This window comes from Bombus huntii, chromosome 16 (genome assembly GCF_024542735.1).
Source record: "Bombus huntii isolate Logan2020A chromosome 16, iyBomHunt1.1, whole genome shotgun sequence".
NCBI classification, from domain to species: Eukaryota; Metazoa; Arthropoda; class Insecta; order Hymenoptera; family Apidae; genus Bombus; species Bombus huntii.
This window is the reverse complement of record NC_066253.1, coordinates 4,049,401-4,075,930: the sequence shown is the minus strand read 5'-3', so window position 1 is coordinate 4,075,930 and position 26,530 is coordinate 4,049,401. Positions and strand designations below refer to the sequence as shown.

Below are 26,530 nucleotides of genomic sequence, written 5' to 3'. Positions count from 1 at the left end.
GATTGAGAAACGACTTTACTGTCCCCACCCACTTTACCTTTAAACTTCTTGTTTACCTCTTTCCAAGGAAACATCCTATCTCGGACGGTTACCGTGTAATATTAGGTATCTTCCACTGCGTTTCGTAACGTGTAATACTAGGTGACTGTGAATTCCTGGATAATTCTAACGATGTAGATGCTAGTCACGACAATTCTCTAAACTGAATCTCAGGGGGGCCGAATTTTAGACGTAACATAAATCCTAACTGTCGAAGTAGATTTTACGAGTCTTGTGCGAAGCTCGGACAAGTTTCCTTAGAAATCGAACTGAAATTTGAAATTAAACGAGAAGAGTAAAAAATACGAATAACGCTAGTTTCACAACTGGTTGAGATATTAACGAAAGTCCCTATATAATATGTACATAAACAAGATGGAGACTGTCGTAGGGTATCAAGAAACGAAGTTATCGTAGAAGGTAGGATAAGCGAAGTGGCGATAAGCTGGTTAAGAGTTTTGGAAAAAAAGCGTAAGAATATAGGTAGTGAACTAATTGTGTGCCAAAGACAGATACGCGATAGTATACACGTTAATTATAGGATAATGTATCTGTATAGGTTAAGTACAGGATAGGATAGGTTAAGTGTTATACATTAATTAGTATACAATATTAGTATGTATAGTACGTACAGAACTAATTGTAAGCCAGAAACGAATACGCGATAGGTTAAGAGAAATGAAATTATATGTAAAAAAAATGACACTTCACCATAAATTTAAAAACAATTGCAACACGATGTACGAAACAGATTAAGGGGAGAAGAAAAACGACGCGTCAGCGCCATTGCTATATGGTAATTCGCGAAGACGTTGGAAAATCCCTAGACTAGTTACTTTTCCTGATCCAGAGTCTACGCTTGTAACGAAGAACGATGATTTTGCGAAACGTCGGACGCGAGGTTAAGATTAATCGAGGACAGAGATAATCGGCTTAGATCGATTGATTAATTCCGCCGGCCTGTGTCGACAATAAGAGCCAGGTTCAATTTTCGTTTCTCCTTAACTGCACTCGTGGCTCGCGAACGCGATGTAATAACGCGCGACAGTGCGTTTCACAAGGCGAGCGAATAAACTAGTGAATAATGGATGAGCCAACGAAGCGTGTCGCGCTCTTTAGAACGACGGAAAACAGGGTTACTCTATTACGACCGCGATAACCTGGCTACGGTATGGCTGTTCGTTGTTTATCGCTAAATTTGTTCCTGCAAACTGACGCCGGTTTATTTTTAAAGCACGTAGCGTCTCGTTTACACCCATTGGAATCGTCATGTTGGAGATTCTCGCGTCGATTATGGCTGCACAAGCACAAGCACCACGACTTCTTGCGTTTCAGAAGCTTGGAGGATACCACGTCCAGTAAGGGACACGGTATATCAGTTTCGGTCTCGTTGTCTGTATCACAGTTGACCGAAATCGAGACTCCTCGGCGATGAATCATCGTGTAGGGGACTCGACACTATGAAATCGATACGATCCGTCATTTTGCCGAATGTAGGGAAAGGCAGCGCGAGTGAAAGAGAAACAGATCCGAGAGACGGCTCGATGAAGCGAAACATATCAGCTGGAAGATGTTGATGCAACAATGGAACTATTTTATTTTCGATTATTGTTGAACGAAACAATCGCCGATGCAATTGCCAGGCGTTCCCGATTAGAACAAGACCAAACGCGTTGCAACTTGCAGCATATTTGCTTATCTAGTGACATTATCTTACTGTCTTTATCATATATCAAGTATACGTGCAAACGCGATTTAAACTACATCGCGTTTGGTCTCGTCTTAATCAGAAAGATCTCACGAATAGCTCGGTAAAACTTGAATCGAAGAAAAATGAAAAATAAGAAAGTATCATCGTTGTCTCGTGGGTAACTATTACTTTCTTCACGGACAATTGAATTCGGATCAGGTTACGCTACTCAATCGTCGAACTTTGTGTTCCGTCGAAGGGAACATTAGGGGAACTCCCTCCGGTAATGGCGGAGACGACCTGTCAATTACGGGGAACAAAAAGGCGAACATTTAGATACTACTGTATCACTACGTTTATCGATATAGCGCTCTGTCCTTTCATCGGATAACGAAAGATGCATAAAAATCTAGCAGTACGTCGTTTTTTTTTTTTTTTTGTATTTAGGGAAATGAAAGATCCTGCGAGTGCCACTGAATTTTCATTTCTTAACCTACAGCGCTTCTGTAGCGATTCTTTTCACTGATGAAGTATTAGGTTATTCGATTAGGGTTAGCATTAAGGTTAGGTTACCCTAGGCTACCTTAGGTTAAGTTAGGTTAGGTTAGAAAGAGTCGACGGAGATATGACTCTACGTTTCTTGGCCTTGTGAAGCTTGGAGATCGTATGCAGCTAAAGCCGTGATAATTTAATATGAATCTCCATCGATATGGCGCTCTGTTCTTTGAAGAATCAAAGAAGAATTGCTCAGCTACTGAAGAATCGATGAAAACCTATTACGTGCACGGTGTGTTGATTATGATATTTCATATAAGACCAAGAAATCTGTCCAATCCTTATGAACGAGAATCATCGTATTTCTGATTTAATGGATTGTAAAAGATAGCTTTATCTTGTAAAACAGAGCCTCATTTGGGACTTCAAAATTGACGAAGTTCGCCACGAGAATTTGCGAACCAATGCGACGGAAAGGATTCTCGCTAGATGCGACTTCGACCGAAGATAACCCGCAGCATAGAAGTAGAATGCGGCAGTTCTCGCGTGATTGAAAAATTCCACCGACTTCGCAAAGAAGAGGAGCAATGACAAAAAAAGGAAAGAAAAAGATGACACAGAAACAATTTGCTTAATGGCGTTTGTTCATTCGCCGATTAATCGTAAAAGTGGCTATAATCTGTCTGCCTTCACCGTGTACGTCCTTTTCGCGTTAAAAGATGAAAAAGTGGCACGACCGTCGCCACCAGATGCAAAGCAGTGGAAAAATTGCTCGGGCGGCAAGTGGTAAATTAATTGTTTTGCCTATCGAACGAGAAGCGCCGTGAAAGATTCGAGTGACTCCGTCCGCCACAGTGATTCGAATGATTCATCTGCATGAAAATATTCGGCTGGTATTTTACAGCGGCGACAAAAAGTATCGAAGAATGTGCGCGTTTGCCAAACGCGGCGACTATTTCAACGAGCGATTATCACAGCAGCTCCACCGCACGATCTACCGCGTAGCCACCGCAAACCCGAGCTTTCGTTTCGCCACGATATTGTTTAACCATTAAACTTTATTATTTCGCTCGCGGTTATTTAACTAGGTTACGAAACGTCGTGCAATTTTTCGCCGATTTATGCAAACACGAGCTCTCGCTGGGCAGAGGAAGGTTTTCAGAATGCGTTTATTTTACTATTTTTCGCGGAATGCGAGGTAGTACGTTTTGTTTCAGATCGGGCTGTATATTCTTTTCCTTTTTCTGCTTTTCCTTCTCTTTCTCTTTCTTCTTCTTTTTTTTTTTTTTTTTTTAATACTCCACGTAATATTAGGTTTCATAAATTTAATGTGTTTCGCGTAATATGACACCAAGGTTTTTTTTAAAAATTAAGGCATTTCGCATAATACGGATCGCATAATAAGATTTAATTTAATATTAAATTAAACGTAGTATAGTACAGGATGTTTCAAATTTCAAGCATTTCGCGCAGTATAATATTAGTGAGATTTTCTTCATTTAGATCGTTTTACGCACTACGAAATTTTTCATTAAATTTCCTGTATCTTAGGTAGTATCAAAGCCTCTTTAAAATGCAACATGTTTCGTATAGTACGAAGACGGTTTTAAATCTAAGACCACCCTTCACGTAGTGCTATGTTGTTTTTAATCTACCACTTACGTACCAGTACGTACGATCTTGTGTTACCTTAACGTGCCATTTAAACGATAATTCATCGTGGCGTAGTTATTAATATTTATTGCCTGTACAACGAAATAAATGCAACTATACTTCTGTTTGAATTTATAGCACTTTGCGTAATTACATCGCGAACGTTATTCACGACTGGCAGAAATAAAATTTGAAATTCGAGATCGATTCGAGACTATGGGAAAATTCGAACGTGTTGAACCGCAGCCGATGAATAATTCATCGCGTATAATTAATCGAATTCGCTAAGTTGTTTCACGCCTGGAGGGATGGCAACCGCCTCCTTTCAGTTTCAAAATCTCCGCCCTCTGCTTTATTAATATTTCGGCCCGATGCTCGTTAATTATTCATCGGGGATTCGTTCGATCATCGCGATTTATCGCGACACCAGATAATCCTCCACCAGAAAACCTGTTATCATAGGGTATTATTTTAACGAGAACGAAATTTATAATTGACACGCGATCATGGCGATCATATCTGACATTACAACGCGTTAATAGCGGATACGACGAAAATTCAACCGATTCGAGGGTCCTACGTAACACGGAGTTTCCATTCAACGAATTTCATGGTTAATGATTGCACGTGTTTTCGAAAACTCGCGGTAAATCGCTTCTCGAGCGAAATAGTAATTTTATATAATCTACACCGCTGTTCATAAATATTCGCACATTTGCCGAACTCGCGAGGAACATGGCAATCGATTCACGTTGTCAGGAAGAACAAACGTGACAGTTGATGCAGATCGACTGTCCGATCTTAAAACTCATCTTAGTCAACGCGACGAACCTTTCGTATAAAACATTCGCAACCTTTATGTCAGAAATGGGGGAATAAGAGGGATGATAAAATGTCCCTAGAGAAGCATCGGCGAATATCTAGGGAAGTAGAAAGCCGAAGACAGGGGAAATGCGATAGGAAACTTTTTGTCACGCGGCAGTCGCGTGTTCAGCTTTCCATGAATTGTCTGGAAATTCCTGCCGACTGATAAGTTATCGAAGTTTCCACGCGTGCAATCGTGCACGATTACACGCGTGGCCGACGAATTCAGCGAATGTTTCGAGCGCGGTGAATTTCATCGGGGCTTCACCGTGAAACGATAACAGACTATTAGAAGACTGCACATGTGTAGATTCTCTTATCACTGGCTGTTGATTCAATTTTCAGTAGCGTGCAATCTGAACAATAAAAAGCGAAAATAGACCTGCCACTCTGCCGCACGTATAATAGCAACCTAACCAATAAATGTAATGCGCTTTGAGAACATAAGAAATATACAGGGTGTTGCAAAGAAAGAATCCGAGGCTTCGGGAGTTTATAGTTACAGTACGGCGGAGCTTCGATAATCCGATCTGATGTGAACCTAACCTACCTCGGATAATCGAAAAGGAAAATCAGAAAATGGAAAAATAATACGAAATGAGTCGCGCATTAAAATAGTACAAAATCGTTTTGATAATGTAATAACGTATATGTATCTAAGTTTATTTAAGTATCTTAAGTAAGACGGAAAGTTTGATTAACCGTCTTAACAATTCCTGACTATTTTTCGTACTCTTTATGTTAAACTTTCGAGAGAAGTTACGATAAAGTTTAAAATACATCGAGTAATGCGAAACTTTGGTTAAACGGGACTCGGACAACTGAGACTCCATTGTATTGTACAATGCAGCAAAAAGATAAGGCAGCTAATTACAGAGTGCAAACTTTTCGAGAAAATTTTCTAACCTCTTTTGCAACAAAGATACGACCCGGTCCAGTTGCTACGATTACCGCCATGTTTGATTTTCAACTGTTGGACGATGTTTGTCCCGGAATCAAGCGAAATTATTCTTCTTAAACTGCGAAAAGAACATCGCACAATGGACGAGGAACAAATATAAAGCGAACCGGCCTCTGTTCCAAGTTAAAATAAATAAAAGATATAGAACAGAATTCATTTCGTTCGAAGTCGTTGTATTTGAAAAGTCGAATATAAAAATTCATGGATCTGACTAATTCCTGATCAAACGTATGTAAATTGAATTTTCTGGAGGAAAAAAAAAAAAAAAAAGAAAAAAGACAAGATCTCGAACGAAAAATGTTCCAAAACACTATCCCTCCCTACTTCGTGTCACTTTCGTATGAAAAGTGCAATGTGTTCAAACAGAGCTAATCCTCGTCGAATCTCGTCAAATCCAAAACAAAACGTATCGGCTGGCAGGAAAAAATAATACATTTTTCGAACATCTCCGTGCTTTCATAACCTGCCAAGCGAATATCGCTGTCAATCTGGAAAAAAATAAGGGGAAAAGTCACGAAATTTTCGCCTGTCCGTTTCGTTTTCAATCGATGAATGATAGGGGAGTTTTATTGCGCAAGAACGACAGATAAAGATGGTTTAATGGCCAGCGACGAGATGGTCGAAACGGTGGATGGTAACAAAAGAACAGCGAGGCCAATCGAATTAACAAAATTCCTCGATGTAGCGACTAGGAGTACGGCTGACGAAGTGGCGGCTTAATTCGAGCAGCCGAACGGAAATAACAAGCTTTATGGAAGTTTATCGACCAGTCCAGGCAAGATTAACGAGTCCCTGTTGCGAACTGCTCCATGCAATTCCTTTTGCTTCGCCAACAAAATCTAGAAATTCCTATTTTCTTACTTTGAAATATTCGCTTCACAAGCGAATGGTAGAAATTGGAATTTTCTAAAAAATGCTAGAAACCTGAATTTTCGTAGGAAAAATCGTGCAATTTTTGGTATTTTGTCACGTTGGGAGGAGTTTCGCGGGAAAATTGTAGAAATCTGAGTTTTCGTACGAATAATCGGGAGATTTCCATTTTGGAATATTGAAAAGTCTTTCCTCCCCTCAAAAAAAAAAAAAAAAAAAAAAAAAAAAAAATAGTAGAAATTTGAATTTTTACATACAGGGAAAAAGGAGGGATTTGTATTTCGTTATACTGAAATCTGTTTCACGAGGGAAGAGTAAAAATTTGGATTTCGATATAAATTTCCGTAACATCGAGAAACGGGAATAATTTTGGCCTGTATTAAACAGTTTATGGTACATTCTATTGCGGGATTTTGAAACGTCCAATTCAATGATATTTCTCCCTTTATGTAGATTTTTTTTCTTTTTTAGGGCTTTAAAGAAAAACATTGGCGAATATTTTAATAAACATGTGTATATTTCAGTATATTGTGCAGCATATGAATATGTATTCTAATGGAAAAAATAAGTTTTCCTGCTACTGTTGAATTTTTAGTTTAGAGTTTCGATTACAAAGAATATTTAAGCACAAACAAGCGTATGTGTTGAAACAATATATATCTGTCGTAGCGAAAGCAAACATTCGCCTTGTCATTTATTCATTTTTAGGGAAATTGTGAAATCTACTCTTTGACGAACAGTAGGCAGGATCTGACACGAGATAAAAGTGTAAAAGAGAAAAGAAGAATGGAGAAAAAAATTACATTTTCTATCAAGATGGATATTTATCGGTCTGATGTTAATGCTATGGTTGTTGGTGCTATGAAAGTGCTATTTATCTGTTTCTTCTACATTTTATTTTCTAAATTAAATTCTAAGATTGCAATTTTGCTCGGGGCCCCGGGGTTGCAAAACCCGTACCTACCGATTACGGTAGGCCCCCTGGAGGTTGAAATCGTAATTTCTTTCTTTGATTTTCTGAATTTTTATTTTGCAATTTTTAAGCAAATTGTAGAATATCAAAGCAGGATAAATATTTAAATAAGCCTATCTTAAACGTTGCATATCGAATGTCTAATATCAGATATTAAATAACAAATTAAATTTCTAATATGAAATATTGAATCAACCGATAATTTGACAGTCGAAATTTATCGCAAATATTCTCCAAAATTAACTATTAAAATTATGCTAATGTGAAAGAAATTTGCCGATATCCGGATAAAATTTATGTATATTATATAATATTAAATTAAATATTAAATTTATGTATTAAAATTTATACTATACTATATATACAGTATACATATACAGGGTGGTCCATTTATCTTTATCACCTGGAATATCTCGCTTTTTTTTCTCTTTGATAATATTTCAAAATATTTCAGGCACAAGTTAAATAATTTTCGGGACGCTACAATTTGACACGACTACATTTTTCGTAGGTGGATGCGTAGGGAAGTATGCGAAGGTCACTGTTGCCTTTTTAAATAGAACCATATGTCGTTTAATATATGAGTGGATCCAGTTGGACATTAGAAAAAAATGTGTTCACTTGTTTATGTCGAAAAATTATTAGTTTAGCAAATATTTTACCTTCAATTTGTGAAATTTAACGTGTGAAAGACGAAGATAAAGCAAACACGAGAATATCGTCTGTCGTACGTTAAATTTCACGAATTGAAGTTAAAATATCTGACAAACCAATAGTTCTTCGACATATAATAAATCAATATATGGTTTTCATAGGGAAAACCGAGATGGATCGACTAACGTATTAAAAGACACATAAATTCGTTAGAAAGACACATCGATGACCTTCGAGCGTCCTCTACGCGTCCATCTACGATGAGAGCTAATAACGTCGAACTATGTCAAATTCAACTCGTATCCAAAGCGTTGTTTAATATTAACAGAAGCAAGCGAGATATTCCAGGTGATGCAATTAAGTGGATTATCCTGAATTTTTAGAAAAATGGTAAAATTTAGCAAATATTTGAACGAGCATACACCGTGTCACACTGTATTTAGAAACCTTAATCAGTCAATAAAACAGAGTTATTTCATGAAAGTGACTAACTCGCGGCAGAATGGAGTTAAAAAATCCTCATTTCGTTTAACAAGTCGATAAATTCCCCCTAAAGAACTATTCACCGTAAGGGAGATCTTAATTACGTCGAGAAGTTTTCCGGGATGATAAAACGAGACTCGACGACGTTAATTCAACAAACGACCCCTCCATGTTGTTTCAAGCCACCCGTTGGTTTGCTCACCCATTTCATTTCCGATATAGCGTTTGACGATTTCAAGATGAATATTTAACCAAACATAACCTAAAAATCAATCATCTTCCGAAGTACTTTTCTTTCTTCTTTTAAAGAAACTAGAAGTTTCTTTGGTTTTCAGTTTTCTAGATAGATGTGTAGTATCTGGCCTAAGGATTGCGAATTGCCAGGAAGAAAAACACATTTAACCAAACATAACCTAAAAATCGATCATCTTGCAAAGTATTTTTCTTTCTTCCTTTAAAGAAACTAGAAATTTCTTTGGTTTTCAGTTTTCTAGATAGACGTGTAGTATCTGGCCTAAGGATTGCGAATTGCCAGGAAGAAAAACACATTTAACCAAACATAACCTAAAAATCGATCATCTTGCAAAGTATTTTTCTTTCTTCCTTTAAAGAAACTAGAAATTTCTTTGGTTTTCAGTTTTCTAGATAGACGTCTAGTATCTGGCCTAAGGATTGCGAATTGCCAGGAAGAAAAACACATTTAACCAAACATAACCTAAAAATCGATCATCTTGCAAAGTATTTTTCTTTCTTCCTTTAAAGAAACTAGAAATTTCTTTGGTTTTCAGTTTTCTAGATAGACGTGTAGTGTCTGGCCTAAGGGTTGTGAATTGCTACGAGGAAAATCAATCGATATCAGAAAATTATAGGTTATAACAATGGATAACTGTCTTTAATAACCTTGGATGGAAGGTTTAATTTTTAATTCGTGTTATTAATATCGGCAGGTGCGTGTAGCAAGTAGAATTGAATTATGTAATCTCGTGGCTGGTAGCATTTTACATAAATATAATTATTTATATCGTTAATGCTATAATAGGCTGGAAAATGAAAAATTGAGTAATCTACGGAAGCAACCTACTCTTACCTTGTACCAACGACCCCAGTTAAAGATTAATAATTCATTCATCTAAAGATCGCCAGGTTTACAGGTGCATAATTAAAATCATATTAGGTCCGGATGATCATATATTCATGTGGAAAAACCACGAGGCACGTAAATTCCGCTGTATTCATTTTTTAACGCTGCATCCTACGTGAAGACCTAAACAACCAATTGAAACTAACTTATTCAAAATTAGAGGCAACTCTAGGCAAAAATAAATTGTACCGAATGTAGAAATACTTTGCCTAGAAATTACAAAATACCAAACTGCCAAAATGATCATAGGAATAACTCTGATCGATTGTAATTGCAATTTGATCTGAATCGAAAGGAGGAGCTCCGTTATTAAATGACCAAATTATATTCGCTGTTGACGACAAGTGGCTGTTTCGTCGACCATGTAAATATTTATTGCTATTATTGGTAATTTAATACAGGGACCGATAACAAAACCGCCTAGTCCATGTTCAGTTGATCCAGATTCATTTCGAATTAGGTCATGTGTTTATAATTAATTTTGTTTCGAATTACAAAGCTTTGCAATTTACTTTATGCTTACTTAAATAAAGCGGATAAATCGGTCACATAATTATTCCATCGAAATTATAGATTCCCAATCAATCACTATCGTGTTTATGGTTATGCTTGTTCGAACAAAATTTTGGCTACGTACATATAGCTGGTTAAACGCATTTCAAATTATTAATCGTCAGCCTGGAAACGATCTTCGATATCTCAGACGGCTTTTTCAAAAAATTTCCAAATTCGCCTTCGAGGGATAAACCGCGCAAGATTTTTGCTGTTCGATTGGGAAAAGAACGTTCTTCCCTTGATTCGAGCATTTCGTAGAAAGATTTCGACGAAAGAGAATCGTTAGCAGCAGGATCGATAAAGCCCGGGATAAGACACGTTGAAAGGAGCAGAAGTGAATAGATGGGGCTTCCATGGCTGATTAGGTAATAGAAATTTAATACGACTCGGACGTCGTTCGTCCTTCGCCTTCCAGCGTGCATTGATTTCAACTGATACATTGGAAAGCTTTCAGCTGCCTCTGCCATCCCACTTTGTCTACCACACAGTCAAATACTTCTACTGTCGCCACCAACACGGAGACAAAATTATTCACGAGTCTCTAGATTTACTATTTACTGGATGGTCAAAAAATTCCAGTGACGCAAAGTCCAGTCCAATTTCTGAGCTCTCAGCTTTCCATAAACAAATACAACGCGATACAAACAAGTTCTAATAGCTTTTCGTAACACAAAAGGATTGGTACCAAAATCGATTACGAGCAAAAATGTTAAGCAGCTGAGAGATCCCGTCGATTGAACGCAGCAAAGCGAGTTTGGACGACGCGCTAAAAATGGTCAGAAACAAATTAAAGTGACAGTGGAAAATGGAACGAAGCGAAAGAGCACCTGCTCTCGCTACAAACCCCAACAACGGCTTCTTCAAAAATCGCGCGACAGATACCGAACGGTGCAGGACTACTGTAACGTAATCGCATGGTTCAGCGACTCGACTGATGTAAACTCGGCTTTAGGTTCGAAAATAGGACGAAGACGAGAGGTTTCGGAAACAAATTTTCGCTTTTTCTCCGTGGCTAATGGAAACTTCATTTCTGGAAGCGCCACGTGTTAACAGAGTCGATTAACTGATCGTAAGGAGGAGGAGTAACACCCATGGGGACCCATGTCAAGAAAACGCGACGTTAGGCGAACTTCCGAAAACCAAGATGAACCAAACACGTGTAAACTGTCTTGTCTCGTGAAAGTTCACGACCACCTGTCCATTAGCCTGACAACTTGCAGTCACGTTTCAACAAGGCGCACACGATAACTCCATTTAACTAGAAGAGTTGGCACGGTTTCCCATGAAACAATTTTCTCTCTTCGCGCGATACGGTGTTCGAGAGGCGGCAGCACGCAGCTTATGAAAGTTCACCTTGAACATTCCCCTGGCGAAGTGAAAACAAACTGGAGCGTCGAAGAAACAAGCAACAACAGAAAGTGTTGTTCCTCTTCTCCACGGGAGCTCGAAACAAATGTAATACATTTAAGAATTTTATTACTCTGCCTCCTCCGTCTTTGCTATCCCTCGCACGTCTTTCTTATCTTTCACATATTTTCTCTTTCTTTCTTTTTTTTTTATCTCTTTCGTCTCTCCTGAAAGACAAACTGGTATCTCACGCACCCTGGACCTAGCACCTCTACCATGTCTCAGAGATTGGAAAGCTTGGAAACTGAGATCTCCTCTTCCCTGGATTTAAGAGGAGATTTAAATTTCTTATACGATACTCTTCGACTGCAATTCTTTTCCTTCAACTATGATCTGCTGCTAGAAATCCAGATGGTTTCTTATCAATTTTTTGGGACTCGGTGTGTTCAGTTGGCGATTGGACTCTTTAGAAATTGTCTTTGCCCGAGAAGAATCGGAAATTTCCATGTTTCAATTTTCTCTCCCCTTTTCTGTGTTCAATAGTTTGCACTCCAAATTTGTATTCTTCGTTAATTAACATATCAAATAAATTAAAATTTTTAATGACAAAATCCGCAGTCACTTAGTTGCCAATCCAATAGTTACTATCACATATTTGTATTGTTGATCTTCATCGAGGTCCACTTGGAACGTAGTACTACGAGTTTGCCAGTGTATTTTTAAATTTGATTCATTAAACATTCAGATTTTCAATAAATGAAATTTAATTTGTCGACGAGCAGTATAACAGACTGTAGACAGTCATCTACCATACACAATCACAATTATCGAGGTTGACTGACAGAGGAACGAGTGGATGAATTAATAATAGAAAAATATATCGAAATAAGTATAGGTATAAGTATAATTACAGGTATAGTGTATGCTGATCCAAAACAGTGTTGCAATACAATAGAAGAAGATTGATTGGGAGCACGTTTATATATTTATAGCAAAGGACATTACTAAAAAGTTAACATTGTAGCTGTAGCTGAAGGCTACAAGAAACAGTAATAGAAATCTATTATAGCTCTTTTCTTTCTAGACCTTGTAACCCAAAACAAAATTTATATTCAAAGGTACAATAATATAGACCTGTCCTTATTTTCAATTTTTTTTCACTAAATTCTATTCTCTTTGTAACAAGGGTCTCCAGGTCATAGATATATAAAAGAAAAAGGGCATAGAGTTTTTCTTGAAGTAATTACTTCAACAACCATATATTCCAATTATAAAGCGATGGATTAACAAATAAATTAGCCAGAATCAATTGGATGACGTAACAGGCTAATCCCACCAACTAGAAACCCACCTCTGCATATGAATATAACTCTTCAACATAAATGAAATTCAATCTATGCATCTCTCTTCCTTATGTAAATAACAAAAATTTACCAATTACTAAATTACTAAAATAATACAAACACTTATGCAAATTAACAAAATAGAAGATTCAAGTACTTTAAACCATCCTATCATTCATCAACAGCATCACGTCCTAATTCACCACTCTTCCTAATTCCAGAACAAATCCGCCTTTCCACGTGGACATAACTTTTTAACACAAATAAGATTCAATTTACGCGTGGTCTTCTCCATGTGGTCTTAAGTTATGGAAGATCCAAAGGTGTTAGACCCTTCTAGCCCCCATTGCTTCAACCATTCTTCATCCAAAGCATCGTGTTCATCATCCCCAATCCCATCATGTTCATCATCCACAAACGGTAACCCAGTGGAATGATTTGATTTACAGGGCGAGGTGGCTACCAGATCTGTAACCGGGTCCGTGAGAAGCACGCGAAGATGGGCCAGCTTGCGACAGCACGTGAGCAACAGCGACGGTGGCAAGCCGAAGGTGGAGCTGTTGCTCGATCCCCCGGGATCCAAGTCCTCGACACCATCTTCTCAACCGCATACACCCAACACTCCTCGAACTCCTCATACACCGCTGAGGAAATCCAACTGGGAAGTGATCGAGCACTTCACTGGCGCGCCACGTCCCTCCATCGTCACGGTGAGCCCTTGTACAACTGGAATTATACCTAAAAAAGGTAGCTTAACAGGTTCAACGAGAAGTTCTTCGGTGACACATGTTGCTGTTATGACACATGTTTCCTTTCTCGTTTTTTGTGTGTGTGTGTATTTCTGAACAATTTAACTGGTACGTTCTAGCTATGTTTCAAGTGAGACCTAAGATGGTAAACAAAGTTTTTTTTTTTTTTTGTTATGGAAAGTAGAGATTCTTCCATATGGAAAATGTTAAGTCAGAAGGATCCTGCTTCTATCTGAAATGAATTCTTTCGTTCCTAACGTCGATAATAATAGAACAAACCCGAGTACAATCGATCAGTCAGAGCGCGTTGTTCAGAATATGGTTGAAATCTGAAAGATTAGAAATGTGTCATCCGATAATCGTAGTGGGAGTTGGAATCTAAAGAAATTTCTATCTAAAGGAAGAAGACCAGTATTTTATAAATAAAAATTCGACGTTACTCTTTCAACAGCTCAATATAAATACATACAGTTTGATATAACTTAGTATAGTTCATCTTCCTATTGCCCTGCATTCTCATTGATCCATGTACATATGCATGTGCATTTACATATACACTCACACACCCAACCTTATTTAATCCCCATTTTCTATCTCAAACCTAATCCAATCTACATCTATATCACCTGTACAGATGTATTAGCCTTGGACTGGGTCTTTGATTAAGGAATTTGAATATACAGATTCCCCAAAGTTTCATAATTAGAAACACTATCTGGTTGTTAACTATTATATGTACCATTATACTAACTATTACATATATCTTTTCCTTTTTTTATATATTGTTGAGATTGACTGATAGAGGAACGAGTGAATGAATTTGTAATAGAAAAATATACTGAAACAAGTACAGGTATAAGTATAACTTGTATAGATGTTAGCCTTGGACTGGGTCTTTGATTAAGGGATTTGAATATACAGATTCCACAAAGTTTCATAATTAGAAACACTATCTGGTTGTTAACTATTATATGTATCATTATACTAACTATTACATATATCTTTTCCTTTTTTTACATATTGTTGAGATTGACTGATAGAGGAACGAGTGGATGAATTTGTAATAGAAAAATATACTGAAACAAGTACAGGTATAAGTACAGGTATAAGTATAACTTGTATAGATGTTAGCCTTGGACTGGGTCTTTGATTAAGGGATTTGAATATACAGATTCCACAAAGTTTCATAATTAGAAACACTATCTGGTTGTTAACTATTATATGTATCATTATACTAACTATTACATATATCTTTTCCTTTTTTTATATATTGTTGAGATTGACTGATAGAGGAACGAGTGAATGAATTTGTAATAGAAAAATATACTGAAACAAGTACAGGTATAAGTACAGGTATAAGTATAACTTGTATAGATGTTAGCCTTGGACTGGGTCTTTGATTAAGGGATTTGAATATACAGATTGCACAAAGTTTTATAATTAGAAATACTATCTGACTGTTAACTCCTTGGCTGATAACCACGAGTCTGACTCATGGTAAAGAATTTTTGTGCCATAAGCGAAAACCACAAGTCTAAAAACACTATTTGTCCTCAAACGTTGTTTATTATTTCACAATTCCTTTTGTAGTCCCTAAATATACATGTCATAAGAAGTATACATCTTTTACCAGTTCGGGCACACGACTGAACAGACGGATGGCATAGTATTATTATACTAACTATAGTGCATGCTGATGCAGATCCTCGCTCTTACAGTGTTACAATACAACCGAAGAAGATCGATTGGGATCAAGTTCATATATTTATGGCAAAGGGCATTACCAAAAAGTTAACATTGTAGCTGCAGCAGAGGGCTACAAGAAACAGCAATAGAAATCTATCGTAGCTCTTTCCTTTCTAAACCTTGTAACCCAAAACAAAATTTACATTCAAAGGCAGAATAATATGGACCTGTCCTTATTTTCAATTTTTTCTTTCACTGAATTCCATTCTCTTTGTAACAACGGTCTCCAGGCCACGGATAGGTCAAGATAAGGTGTAGAGTTTTTCTTCGAGTAATTGCTTCAACGTATACATCTATATCCACGTTTATTCTTTCCTTTTTCAGTGACTATCTCTCCTAAACTGACAACACTTTCTAATTCCAGAAAGCCAATTTGTATGCACGTTGTGACATCGGGAACGGGTACTACAATAAATTGTACGCTGCTTTTTGTCGACAGATGAGCAGGGGATCGGAGGTGGGAGTTGGGCTTAGAACCGGGAAAGAGCCGACACAGGAGGCGAGCGTTAACGCGACGATAACTCAGCCAGCGAGGAAATGTGCGCTCTGCCGTTTTTTGAAGTCGCTGTGCGCCTCTCACCGCTTCAAAAACTTGCAGGTAAACACCTGGACGAACAGAGTGAAAAGGCAATTGGAATAACGAAGCATCCTTTTTCGCCGTCGTTTTTCTTTTTGCCGGGGAAAATTCAACCTCCAACCTCGCGATGGAAATTCTCTCCCTCTCTCTCTCTCTTTCTCGAATGAGAGGGAGAGAGAGAGAGAGAGAGAGAGAGAGAGAGTTGTCGGATCGTGTTATTGGAAGGAAAGCACAGCTGTATCGGACGTTGCAGAAAATCTGCACGTAAAACGCACATAAATTTACAAAAGTACAGCTTCTGATACGGAACATGCGCGAGGTGGACAGAGCTACGACTGGAATATTGGGTTGGCAACTAAGTGATTGCGGATTTTGTCAGTACCACCTAATGACAAAATCCGCAATCACTTAGTTGCCGACCCAATAGTAAGGAAACGATAGTAGGAGAGGGAAACACGAGACTGTAGGTAGCTGAATGTTAGGAAAATTAGGTATTACGTGGCTATAAGATTATGCTAAAGACAGGTGTAACGCGGTATCGATGTAATACGATTTGCGTGCTATTTCCACGACCACATCGATAGTCCGAGTAAGCGAAAGACGAATTACAGCAGAAAGAAGGAATCGGGGTATTTTCGTTGGTCGTCGGAACATTTTGAAGCATCCTGTACATCAAACATTTTTCCAATCTGCTAGATAAATAAAAGTGTAAAAAAAAAAAAAAAAAAATACAACGAATAACAATGAACTACAATGGCTGCGTTAGTTGAAACCACTGGATCGAACGAATTTCGAACGTTCAAGTAAAACAACCAACGAAACAGCTAAAAAAGTAAAAACAATTAGAAAATTGCTGGGACTGAGAAAATTGTCGGAGAAAATACAGGAAACAGAAGTAAAACGTTGCTGGCGATATAGAGACGATCGTGACAAGGTGTGGTTGTTTTCTGACTAAATTTCAACCACTATAGTAATGCTGCAGTCACCTAAATAGGAAAACATGAAATCGCGCAACAAGTTTGCGCGGCCAGAGAATCTGAAACTGTACGGGGCTGTTCGTAGACAGTTGCGCAACTCCGGTGCTCGTTCCTCTTCCTTCCTGCCATTTCGAATCGAATTTGTGGCGAACGATCGAGTTGCCATAAATTCGCAACTCGAGTAGAATAGTCGTGAAAATGGCGAAAAGTTTGACGACGTGGTTTCACAGCCGCGAATTGAATTCATGACGATCATTGACGATTTCAATAGCGTTTGCTTCTTTCCTCCTATCGACGAAGCTGCAACGATGAAATTATCGATAGTTAAAATACACAGACGTGATATTACGTCGAAGGGTTTTACGCTTTGAAGCATTTTTCCAATCGAAATAAAAAATAATTAAAATCCATAAAATTGCCATTGCACGATGATCATTCGGATTTTTAAGTCAGTGTCAGTGAGAAATAGTTCGCGTGCAATTGTTGCGAATCTTTAATTTTTCATTTTTTCGTTTTTAATTTCCAAATTCTAATTCTCGATAGCCACTGGAAATCGAATTAATTGACAATTATCACCTTCTAAATTGTATCTCGTTATTTCCGGAGAAAATTCGTCGATGAAACTGTCGTTGACCAGAGTTTGAATATAGACACGCGACACTATGTTATTTCCCTTATGCTACGCTTCATAACGACTACAGTCAGTGCTATATTCTGTGTCGTTGATAGCATGGTATTTCTTAATTTTACTTTACCGACCGCTAGCGATTCAACAGCACACGCACGTCCGACCGGCATCTCAGGCGCGGATTCTCCCTGGCGCCGGCTCTGTTTCGGTTTACACTCTCCAATACCATTCTTTTCGTCCATCGCGAGCGGACAGTTTTTCAAATTGCTATAAAACCGTGGCAGCTTACGAAGCAACGCGATTGACGCGACTGAGCAAGGTACCTTAGTACTAAATAGCAAATTACTGCTCGGATAATGAGAAAGATTGTCGGTGACAAAAGCCGATTAACCGGTCGGTAAGCGTTAGCGAGAAATACCGATTAATCGGCTATCAGTCGGTAAGCGTCGGCGAGAAATACCGATCAACCGGCTATCGGTCGGTAAAGTGTTAATTTTCAGAATAGTCGTTCGTATTCCTATCGTTTCGGTATTTTTTGCTGTATCAACGGTGTTTCATCGAATTTTACTTTTTGTTTTTCTTAAAGTAACGCTATACGACGTTTTATTAAATACAACATTTATATAGAACAGAACAACTATTTTATATATAGCATAATAACTCGAAGCATTAACGAACAGCGCTCTATTCTCTTGTACATCTGAAACAGCAATGAATTTGTTTTGTTGCACATCCATTCATTCATTTTCTCCTCCTCCTATTTTCTGACATTTTCTATCTTCTTTTCTCTTTTCTATTTTCTTTTATTTAAAAGAACAGCCGATAATAGAATCGTCAGTGGTTGAGACTTAACTCCCATGTCGAGTGTGACTCGATATCAGTTTTTATCTCGGCAGCTCCTTTGTCGAGTCTCGCTCGACATTCTTTCAGTCACACGTTTTTTTGCGAAACGTGCGAAAGAAACGCAGGAACTCTGCTGCTGGAAATTGTTTCCAGATATATCATACGCTTAAAGACTACAAAATTCAATAGAGCGAATAAAACTGCTATTTAAGTGAATTTCTTTGCTCCTTCGTTTATTTAAATTGTCTTCTTCTTTAGTCGAAGTAAATTTCAAATAAAACACTCAAAAACGTTAGGTGCTGCTGGCAACGAAATTGAAATAAAATTCAGAGTGCAAAGTGTTAAGAATCGGATACAACACTGTACGATAGGAATTCTTTAAATTTTCAGCGCAACACCGCAACGTATTGGGTTGGCAACTAAGTGATTGCGGGTTTTGTCGTTAGATGGTATTGACAAAATCCGCAATCACTTAGTTGCCAACCCAATATTTCCCTGTTGCTTTTCGACCAACGTTCGACAATGAAACGTTGCGCGATCGGTTTCTAAGCGTCACACAATTGGCAAAAAAATTAGCTCGCAAGCGAAACAGATGGCGGACGTCGAATCGATCGATTATCAACTCGTGACGTTTCAATTTTTCCATTTGTGGATCGAGGGGGGAATTAGTTGCAGCGGACCAGGATAATGGAAAATACGCGTAGCACGTCGTTGCAGATTATAAGCACCGATGATCACCGGTTCCGCGAATTACAAAATTGTTTATTCTCATGGATGGTCCTGCTCTTTCATGTTGCTGCTCGCGTTTGTAGCTCGTGGCTAAAAATCGCTGTTTGCCCGCCGGTGTTCACCGCCAGCACCGGATCAGATAATCCGGTTGAAATCGCTGCATTATGAAACATCCGCGTAATTCCTCTCTGCAAATATTGTCCGATGACTGTGAACCTCGTGTTACGTTCTGTAACGCCGTTCTAGCTTCTGCTTCGTCACAGCACCACGAATCCGATTATGGTGCACACCTTTTCCTTGTATTCTTCTCTTCTTTGTATTCCAGCGGTCGATCAAAACGATAACTAGTTACCATGTAAGCTGATATTTATCGCGATTTAGGTTACGTCTCAGTGAAATTTGATCCGCGTCACGCAGCTACCTAGCCTTCTCCTTCGAAACTCGATTTCTGCCGCGTCTAAGTTACATTTCAAACATTGGGTCGGCAACTAAGTGCCACCTAATGACAAAACCCGCAATCACTTAGTTGCCAACTCAATAGCTTTCGCTTGCATCAGCGAACGAAACATCGTTTTCGTTACACATTAATAATTTATCAATAAAACGTTATTTACTCGATGTGCATTGAATTTAATCGACCTCTGACGTGGATCGTCAAAGAACGATTGCACATCTAAAGAAACGTCGTGTTACTAGCATCTCGTCGATGCTATCGAATGTTCTCAATGTTAGAAACGCGTTGATATTTCCTGTTTGCGAAAAGTGTGGAGAACGTAGCGTCACGCTACGATGCTCGAACATTTTCAAAGTTTCTCGGACATGCAGCGTCGCGTCAACGCTACTCGGGTCAAACTGACCCGAAACCGTAACACACGTCCCTAGCAATCCGTTTCCTTCGGTTACGCCTGCTTAATCCGAGCTTGAGATCGCAGCTGATCCTCGAGGCTCGAGAGCTCTCGATCCTTGACGCGTACAGCTTACGTTTGACTAGAGCCAGCTTCCTGTTCCATAGTAAATCTTCGTTCTGTCGTGCGATAGAACTCCGATGGATAACACCGACGTGCAATTTCCACGTCAGCTTTCGAGAAAACTAAGCAACAAAGACAACCGGACACTGTTCTACTTTATATCTAATTTATTGTAATATCAGGTTTCGCATAAATGGAAGGATAAATGGAACGATGCGGCATAAATTTGTCCGAAAATAAATTTAGAGATTGAAAGCTGATCTACATTTGGCCCATGTCGTATCACTTGGAACAGAGTTAGACGCTGTTTCGATTGCCAGAATAAGACCGAAGGCTTTCGCATGTCGAACATTATTAATACGAAGCTATTAGATTGGCAACTAAGCGATTGAGGATTTTGTCATTACCATCGAATGGTAATTAGATAATTAGATGGTAATGACAAAATTCGCAACCCAATATGTTCTTAGGGTACGATATACGGTAAATCAAGCAGAATTTTAATATACAGGGCAATTAATAAAATAACTGCGTTCCTTTTGCACAATTACGTTAACGTGGTACTACGTTTGCCCGAGTTATACAAGTTCCTACGACTGCTCGCGTAGTCTAAAACGATCGTTCGTTTGGTAAATCTTAGTTTAATTAAATTTGGTCACGTATTCTGGTAGAAATTAGCGCAGCCTTGGGCCTCGAGAAGAGTTTCACTTCGATGGACGATTAAATCAACGAAGAAGTCTGTGTTTTTCGTTGATCGAACACCAACAGCCCCGCAGCTATCTCCAGGTATCTTCTTCGACTTAGGAAACTTAGGCGTTAGCCGGCAAGCTCTGCGCAGCAGCTTCTCTTCCTCTTTTGATTCCTCGCGTAAACCATATCACCTTACGCGACAGATACAAACGTTTAGTACCACTATATCTCGTGAAAGTCTCAGTAGCAACGCTATACCATTCTTTTTATATATTGGGTTGGCAACTAAGTGATTGCGGATTTTATCGTTAGATAGTAATGACAAAATCCGCAATCACTTAGTTGCCAACCCAATAAAACGTCGAAAAGAACGAACCAGGAAAAGATTAAAAAATTGCTGCGAATTGAACGGATTGGTCGTCTCGAACGAACGAACGAATCGGACTGTCCATCGTGGCGATTTTCCATTCTCGTCGGAAGCTCGCTGACGGATAATTCAAAAAGCAGGAAAATTTTGCCGGAGACAAATAGAAGCTACTAGGTCTACTTTTTCTCTGAAACAATTGGAAGAATACTTTGAAATATCTTGATGAATTTTGTAGCGTGTCCTTTCGAACAATCGAAGCGATTTCGCGATTAAACAGTGTTTCTTCCGAGAACAAAGGCCACGGCGTTCGCTTGAAATCGCTTTCCAAGTAAATTTGTCCGAACCTATGGAACTGATTCGGGGAAACGCTAAAAACCGGGCGAATGAAAGAAGAAATAAAATATGAAAAGCAATACCGCGGGATTAACGGCGAGGCAAGCGAATGAAACAAAGAAAATGGAAAAGGAGAAACGACAATGGCGCGGCGTTCCACTGGTTTATTTCGCCTTTCAATGGCCCGCCACCCAGCTTCTCCCACTCTCGATACTTCCGTGCTTCCTTTGATTTCACGCATCTCTGATTCAGCCAACGGTTCCAAGTAATTCTTTAATCCTGTCCGGCCTTTTTCTTTTTTGTCCAACTCCAGCCAGAATTCGATTCCATCTCGATCGAATAAATCGATCGTCTCGCGCTCCGATGCTTCGCAAGCTTTCGAATTCTCGCGAACGATCGTTCAACTGGGAACATTTTCCCAGTCGCGAGAAATATTTTCCGAACGAACAGCTGAATTAGTTGCACATTTGACTGTCGACGTTGTTTTAGGAGATTCACTCGAAGCAACGTCTGTCGCAAACGCGGCGAAGTATCGCAACGCTTGCGGAGTAGACGTTGTCCGGAAAGCTCGTGCCGATTTTCCGTACGCGGCACAAGGACAGCTCGGAATATGCGAAAATTACTGAAAACGAGTGACACATGCAACTCGACTTTCAACTCACGACTACTCGGCTCGACTTTCAACTCAGGACTACTCAGCTCAAGATTACTCAATCCATGACTACTCAACTCGACTCTCAACTCACGACTCTTTCAACTCAAGATTACTCAACTCAAGATTACTCAATCCATGACTACTCAATCCATGACTACTCAACTCAACTCTCAACTCACGACTCTTTCAACTCAAGACTACTCAACTTAAGACTACTCAAGTCAAGATTACTCAATCCATGACTACTCAACTCGACTTTCAACTCACGACTCTTTTAACTCAAGACTACTCAACTCAAGATTACTCAATCCATGACTACTCAATCCACGACTACTCAATCCATGACTACTCAATCCATGACTACTCAACTCAACTCACGACACTTTCAGCTCGACTACTCAACTCAAGACTACTCAAGTCAAGATTACTCAATCCATGACTACTCAACTTGACTCTCAACTCACGACTTGACTCCTGACAACTCGACTCTCCACTCACTACTCACAACTCATGACTCTGCCACTTGTTTATGGTTCACGCGATATTCTTTAGGCCATTTGTCCACGATACCACAATACAATATGTAACATTAGCTATAGAAGATTATAAACGATCTTTGACAAATTTACGATAGAAAAGGTTGTTTCTAGTTCCTAAACTTTTCAGGAAGTAAATGTGTCGAGTAAATGTTTGAGAAACGTTGAAAGAAGATTACTCGTTCCTGTTTCTTTTTACTCTTTAGGTTGAAATGCTGTATCAACGCTACTTTCTCAGGATGAACCAAAGCAACATGACACACGTTCTCGGCTTACTAGCGGGGCTGGCGTTTGCCCTGGGTATGCTTCTGATGCTGAGACTCGTGATAGAAGACAGCCAACAATTCCTTGCCACTTTAGAGAGGCCAGAAAACCTGTCGCTAGCAGTGACGCTGGTCGTCTGCGTCGCAATTTATGCTGGTAAGTATCAGAAAATTAAGAGACGAATCTTTAGCGCGAGGGATTCGCCAGCCGTGCGAGGACCTCTCCGGAAACAAAATCCAAACACACCGTGCAAAATCTCCGCGAGTATCGCGCAAATAAAATCTGGAAATTCAACTTGGTCAAATCTTACTGTCAAAAGTGTCGTTGTCCAAATATGATTCGCATTTCACATGGACCGTACGAAAATAGATTCCGCTGGTGCGAACGAAAGCGTGAAATCTCTGCAACCGTCGCCGCAGGACAGCAATTTTCCTCGAGACGAACGATCGAGCCTGAATTTTATTCGACGGATCGACGAGATCGTTTTCCACGTTTTCGGTCGCTTTCGTTTCAGCTTCTGTTGACCCACTTGCGCCGCCTGAACGTTAATTAAAATTTCCTCGGCAAACGTTTTGCCCGCGCGTAGTTCCAGCAAAGAGACAACGAAACCAAAGAGGGTTGCGAGAGAAGGTGGGGGCGGAAAAGAGTAAAAAAATATCAGAATGCCGTCGCGTCCTCTTACGACAGCGCGTAAGTGCGTCGTAATAGTCGTACGAAGCGCGTGTGCAGCGTCGCTGACATCAAAGGTCGAGCGGCGCGTCAGATTTTCAAAGCGGTTCTCCACGAGGAAGTTTTTTTCCATCCACTTTCGCAACCCTTCGTCTCTGAAAGCGGCTGTTCCCGCTCACAAAGTTCCAACGCCAGCGAAACGGCCACCGCTAACTTCATCGGACTTCGACTTATCCGCGACACGTACTTGCACCTCGTACGGGAAAAGCTCTTAGCAGTGAGCTGTTTCTGACGAGTATACTCGTCGCGTCGTCGTACTCGGTATATCAAACGGAACAGCCTCTTGCAGAGATCTCTGCGTGGTAGACGACGACCCCATCGATCACGAGGAACATAGCGGATACCAGTTACGAGGAAAATACCCTGCTACGCGTCCTGACAAAATCCTCGCAATCGTCTCAATCGCTCTGTATCTATCGGACCAGTTTAATCGCTGTGGCAACTAAGTGATTGCGGATTTTGTTACTAATACCTAATGACAAAATCCGCAATCACTTAGTTGCCAACCCAATACAACGTCGAGCTACGCTCGTGGTATGTTTTTCGGACCAAAAAGCCGATTAATAGGCTATCGGTCGAAAAGCGTCAGCAACAAAAACAGATTAATCGGCTATCGGTGGATAAGCGTCGGCAACAAAAACCGATTAATCGGCTATCGGTCGATAAGCGTAGGCAACAAAAAACCGATTAATCGGCTATCGGTGGATAAGTGTCGGCAACAAAAACCGATTAATTGGCTATCGGTCGATAAGCGTAGGCAACAAAAACCGATTAATCGGCTATCGGTCGGTAAAGCGTTAAGAAGATAAGAATGAAATACAAAATACCGTGAGTCGTCAGTAGCGTTCAAATGTACCGGCAATTTTTCACAGAAAATCTAAACAACGCGACCGCGTGGCTTGCGACTGGAACGGTTAATTAAATCGTAGCACAAACGGTTAAACGTTACGTACAGGGCACAGACTAACTGGCCTCTGGAGTTGCAGCGACTTGTCGAGTTTCCTTAAATTGCAGCCTTGGTAGCGGCGATATCCAGGCCTGGGATGAACGAAATCTGGTTAGCCGGCGTGAGTGGAATAGTCCTGGTGACTCTACTCGCGTTGCAAGTGGTTTTGAATGTACATCTGGCGCTCGGATCAAAGGAACATCGGAGCGGAGGCCCTTTGGCTGCAGTGTGGGCTGTGTGCTTCTTCATTTACATGGCGTACGCACTTCTGCCCATAAGGCTGCGGCACGCGTGCATCGCTGGTTTCATTTTCTCGCTGGCGCATCTGATCGGAGCGTTCGTCCTCTACCCTTCGCAATATCCTGCCATGATGGAACACGTGAGTGACATTCTGTAGCCTTGTAAATCCCGTGCTGCCATTTTATTTCGCTGCTGTTTTACAGCTTTAACGCTTCTATCGGGCAAAAAGAATCGCAGCAAATTGAGACGCCATGTGGCGATCGGGTGGCGCGAAGGAACTCTCACGACGAGTTTTTGGCTCATGGCCCCATCGTTGCGTATTTTTGTCTCTTAGAAAGATCGCCAAACGAACGTTCACGTAATATAACGATATCCATCGTGATATTAGGAAAATAACATTCCACTTTTATATCCCACATTTAATGGGAAAAATATCGCAACAAGTCGAAGCAGCACAAAGTTTAATTTCTCCCATTTCTCCCGTAGGCTACTTAGGTAGTTTTTACAACCAACTTTCAACCCATTACAACGAAGATTAAAAGCTTTCGTAAAAGAACGATGAGCCAGGTGCGCGAGGATTTTCCTCCGACCTTCTTCGTATAATATTTCCTCCTCGGTGTAATATTCAGCATGTAAATTGCATACGTTAAGCAGACTTTTGAATTCCATCGGACACTTGCCGGCAAATGTTCATTCTCGCCGTTCGTCAGATATAACGAAATATGATAAATCGTCGCGTTAGATTTTCCGATTCTCTCGCAATATTCTTCGCTGTCGAATGAATTAGAGTGGAAGCGGATCGACGAACTCGGACTCGTTAGACCGCGGATTTTTACGCGGAGAGTTCGAAGGTTTTATAGGAAATTCGAAATCGTAACAATCCACGTGATATTTGCAAACGTACGAAACACTCGAACACCAAAACTATAGGTTTTAACGCTTAGCGATTGAAATAAGTTTCTCGCGAGATTCCATTTCTTTGATTACAGGAGAAAAGCTACGAATTTCCACGAACATAGTATTCGCGGTTCTACGCGATTCTCGACTTTGGTTGGCAACTAAGCGATCGAGGATTCTCTCGTTATATATATAATTTACTTTATTTATTTAATTTATATATATATATATATAAAATTTGTAGTAGATTTCTTATTAACTCTTACCGTATTTAATTTCATTATTCCCAAAATAAGCTCGATTTTATAGAAGCGATCGTCCGATTTACCCCAAGGATTTACGTTATTACATATTTATATATATCGATAATCGATTCTGTAAAATCGAGCTTATTTTGGGAATAATGAAATTAAATACAGCAAGAGTTAATAAGAAATCTAGTACAAATTTTAGCTGGAAAATCGAGAATCCTAAATTACCGATCTTCTCTCGTGATCTAATCTATTCGGCACAACGACTGTCGGTAAAACAGAGCAAAAGTAAAAACATCGGTTGGCGGGTAGTTTGAATTCTATAGAATCTACACAC

General features: G+C 39.5%; 1 protein-coding gene across 6 annotated transcripts in view; it reads left to right on the top strand.

The window, feature by feature from the left end:
- The window catches only part of LOC126874601 (adenylate cyclase type 6), a 97,299-nt gene that overhangs the window by 19,644 nt on the left and 51,125 nt on the right, over positions 1-26,530 (top strand). For all 6 annotated transcript variants that reach the window (XM_050636837.1, XM_050636835.1, XM_050636838.1 and 3 more), the window contains 4 exons: positions 13,518-13,778; positions 16,003-16,161; positions 23,073-23,286; positions 24,874-25,184. In XM_050636837.1, the coding sequence (XP_050492794.1) occupies positions 13,518-13,778; positions 16,003-16,161; positions 23,073-23,286; positions 24,874-25,184 (945 nt within the window). The remainder of the gene's footprint in view (positions 1-13,517; positions 13,779-16,002; positions 16,162-23,072; positions 23,287-24,873; positions 25,185-26,530) is intronic.